The sequence below is a fragment of the Oratosquilla oratoria genome, chromosome 14 (genome assembly GCF_046742065.1).
Source record: "Oratosquilla oratoria isolate Oo_2021 chromosome 14, ASM4674206v1, whole genome shotgun sequence".
In the NCBI taxonomy this organism is placed as follows: Eukaryota; Metazoa; Arthropoda; class Malacostraca; order Stomatopoda; family Squillidae; genus Oratosquilla; species Oratosquilla oratoria.
Window position 1 is genome coordinate 39,349,993 of NC_134790.1, and position 3,844 is coordinate 39,353,836.

Sequence of the window (3,844 nt, forward strand, 5' to 3'; positions counted from 1 at the left end):
GCTCACTCAGATGGACTCCACAGTAAACACTTAAATTACTCGTAGAAAGCTTCGGTAGAAAATCAGGGTTTTGGAGCTGAGCGATGACGACTCTGGCAGAGCGGACGGCGAAGTTGAAGGCAAACGACGTCCAGTCGATGTAACACGCCAGTTTTAGAGTGGAGAAAGGGGAATAGTGGACTAGGTGCAGTCACCAAGTTCTCTCTGATAAAACCATGTCTGTCCGCGACGCACGTAACCTCGGTCGTCATACGTGGCAGCTCGTTTCAAGTAAGGCTTCGAAGCGCACTCGAATTGTGCGTAATTTAAGAGGGCTGGTTGTTTAGAAGATTAAGTGGTGATTTTCCCTTACACAACTCCCCCCTTAAAGAGTCTTCCTTTGGAAGACTGAGTGGGGAAACGCCACCTGAAATTGAGAAGAAAAAGTTTATGCTCGACTAAGCATGTCAGCCCCAATATTATCAACTCCGGGCACATGTACGATCCTGATCTTGTAAGCTTGCAGACTCAGAGCCCATCGTAACAGTCTGTCATTCTTACCCTTGAACGTGTGAAGGTAGGTAAGGGGTTTGTGATCGACTTCGAGAACAAATTCTCGCCCTCTGAGATAATAATCAAACCTTTGGATCCCAAACACAACCACCAAACATTCTCGTTCAATAGTGGAATACCTGCTCTCTCGGTCGAGAAGTTTCCGGCTGGCGAAGGCAACTGGGTGGGGGTAGTCAAGATGGTATTGTAGTAGGACGGCGCCGAGACCATGATTAGAAGCGTCCGTTCGGAGGACGAACGTTAGACTAGTGTCAGGGAGTCTGAGGACAGGGTTAGAAGATAATACAAGCTTAAGGTGATTAAACAGGGACTGGAGCTCTTCCGTCCATGGTAGAGGTTCTCTGACGGTCTTCCTAAGCAGATTAGATAGAGGCCCAGTGTAGTCAGCGGCCTAGGGGATAAACATCTTGTAGAAACCTACCATACCCAAGAATGAGCGTAGAAGCTTCTTGGTGGAAGGGGGTGGTACGCGACACAGAGCTTCCACCTTGTCTGGTTGAGGCTGTAGACAATCCCCGCCCAATATGAAGCCAAGATACTGGATGGCTGGGAATCCAAAATGACACTTTGAAATCTTCAGAGTGAGGTGATGGCTTCTGATCCTGTCCAAAATAGCCCTAAGTGCGTACAGTGTTGAGACCAATCTGAAGAATTAACAAATGTTATCAAAATAGAAAGAGACATTAGGTAAGCCGGCAAGGACAATACGCATCAGGCGGATGTACATTGCGCATGCAGTGGCAAGACCAAATGGTAAGCGACAGAATTCCATGAGGCCGAGATGAGTTGGGAAAGCGGTCAGGGGTTTGGCTCTTTCAGATAGAGGCACTTGGTAATAGGCCTTGCACAAGTCCAGTTCAGAGAAGTATTTCGAGCCGGAAAACTTGTACAAATCCTCTTCAATGTTACATACAGGTTCGGCGTGGAAGACAGTTACAGCGTTCAGCTGGCGGTAGTCTATTGCCATGCGATACGAGCCGTCAGACTTTCGAACCATTACGACTGGTGAACAATGTGGTGATGACGATCTCTGGATGATACCTTGTTGGAACAGGCGCTCTACCTCTGATTCAAAGTGCGGTTCAAGGTGGACAGGCACAGGGTAGACCTTCATATGAATCCTATCGGTAGTGGTAAGGATTATATCATGTTCGACAGTCGAGGTACAACCTGGATTATCCGAGAAAACTTTTCTATTTACTTACCAATTCTTTCAAGGAAGTCTGTTGATACCCCTCCAAATTAGGGTTAACGTTTGGCCTCGAATCCGTTTCGTCGGTTTGACCATCAGGGGTCACGAGTAGTCGGGAATCTTCTGGTTCACTAAGGCAGATCTCTTTGTGTAAAGGGCTATCATCTATAGTGGAGGGTTCATCCAAAAGCTTGGCAAATGCAACTGAAGGACGTCGATATTACTTTTTTAGCAAGTTGGCGTGGTACAACTTGGGGCCTGTGGGGCTATCAATGACATAGTCCACCTTACCTCTCTTTTCCAGTACTTCGTAGGGGCCCTTCCTTCCAGGCGACCAGAAGTTTACTTTCATCGCTGGGTAACAAAATTAGTACTTCATCACCGGGTTGAAATTTGCGATCTTGGGACCTGACGTCGAAATAAGCTTTGTATCGGGCTGTACTAACGTCGGCGTTTTGGGCAGCGTATATAGCAGCGGGCAACAGAAAACTCGTTAACTCGTCCCAAAAAGTCTGCACAGATACCTTTGGGCACAGGGACACATCTGCGTCTGGGACAGCTTCTTCGGAGACCAGGACACAGTTGCATCCAGTGTCCCTGACTATGGTAGAACTCCAAGAGCCATTGATAGTTCCTACAACGGTGAAACATGGGGTGGTCCTGTTACTCATGCAAAATCCTACCTTGAATTGAGATTGGGCTTCTTTGTCTTTGAATGCACGGGGATTCTTTGGACAACGAGATCGATGATGTCCTTCTTCACCGCAGTTGAAACACCTCATGGGCGTACGGAAGGCACCGCCTTTTGTATCTTGATGGGTTGAGCCATGGCTAGGGGGAGGTAAAGATACGACCACATTAGTTTTCCTACAAGGAAAAGAAGTCTTACCGGAAGCATAGTTAGTATTCGGCTTTGGATAGGCCTTATGGGCGGAGGCCTGATCATCCGCCTTTGCCACCGCTGATTCTAGGGAAGTTACACTCTGTTCCTTGATGAAGAGGCGTATATCTGGAATTAGAGAAGCAAGGAACTGATCTAAGACAACAAATTGTCTTAGAGCTTCGAATGTCTGGGGGACCTTGCATGCCTCCAGCCAGTTGTCGAATAGCTGTCGTAGACGGGTAGCAAATTGTCGGTAATTTTCCCCGACGCGAATCTTGTCGTTCCTGAAGTCCAATCTATAGCGTTCGGGAGTCTTGTCAAATCCTGTGAGCAATGCATGCTTAAGGAGGGAAAAATTGCTTATCGTTGCCAAATCAAACGTAGAATACAATTCAGCAGCCTTACCTGTTAATGTGCTGCCCAACCTGGCGGCAAGCGAATCTTCCTCAACTTGGAGCAGGTTTGCCACCCTTTCGAACCTGGAGAGGTACGAGGCTATGTCTTCTCCTTCTTGGTACGTGAGGAGGTCGGGCCGCTTGACGAAGATGTCCTGGCTAAAAGGCTGGTTACGGGAGTCGGGTGCAAGTTTGGCAAGCTCAATTTCCTTTTCATGTTGTAATTTAGCCATCTTTTCTTCGTGTTCTCGCTGTTCCCTCTTTTCTTTCTCTTCGTGTTCTCGCTGTTCCCTCTTTTCTTTCTCTTCGTGTTCTCGCTGTTCCCTCTTTTCTTTCTCTTCGTGTTCTCGCTGTTCCCTCTTTTCTTTCTCTTCATGTTCTCGCTGTTCCCTCTTTTCTTTCTCTTCGTGTTCTCGCTGTTCCCTTTCGCGTTCTCGCTCGCGTTCTTTGGTTCTTTCATTCCTTTCAAATGCGGCCAACATCGTCACCTTTTAAACCGATGGATTCGGCCTGGGCCTTGAGTTCTTCGATAGAAGTAAACTTAGACATTCTTGGGAGTATGGCTATGATTAACAAAATACTAAGACAATAGATAAACAGCACAAATTAAGGTCAAGTACAGAGGAAAAGTTGTGTAACTAAAGTTAACGAAAAATATAAATACACCAAAATTTCAATATGGAACAATCTATGGCCGTCCAGCTGACGAAAGGACTAGTCCTAAACAACACCCTACTGACTAAACAAAAAATGACGTAGTAACCGGAGCTTTTTGCTTCCGTTGCTACAGTACTACGTAGTCTGACCAAGTGGGGCGGGGGG

The 3,844-nt window shown here is 46.9% G+C and overlaps 1 protein-coding gene across 1 annotated transcript; it reads right to left on the bottom strand.

The window, feature by feature from the left end:
• Nucleotides 1-427: 427 nt before the first annotated feature.
• On the bottom strand, nucleotides 428-3,255 carry LOC143032622 (uncharacterized). The gene is made up of 5 exons (XM_076197497.1): nucleotides 2,052-3,255; nucleotides 1,758-1,948; nucleotides 1,278-1,660; nucleotides 974-1,196; nucleotides 428-943 (listed from the first exon to the last, which is right to left on the bottom strand). The coding sequence occupies exons 1-5, from the start codon at nucleotides 3,253-3,255 to the stop codon at nucleotides 428-430; spliced, it is 2,517 nt and encodes an 838-aa protein (XP_076053612.1).
• Between the last annotated feature and the right edge of the window lie 589 nt (nucleotides 3,256-3,844).

Bases quoted from the DNA above. Each gene is read 5' to 3' on its own strand.
- LOC143032622 (XM_076197497.1), bottom strand. From the start codon at position 3,255: ATGGCTAAATTACAACATGAAAAGGAAATTGAGCTTGCCAAACTTGCA. The intron at 1,661-1,757 runs GTAAGTAAATAG...ATTCATATGAAG, and splicing joins AGACTTCCTTGAAAGAATTG to GTCTACCCTGTGCCTGTCCA. The intron at 944-973 runs GTAGGTTTCTAC...TTTATCCCCTAG, and splicing joins TACGCTCATTCTTGGGTATG to GCCGCTGACTACACTGGGCC.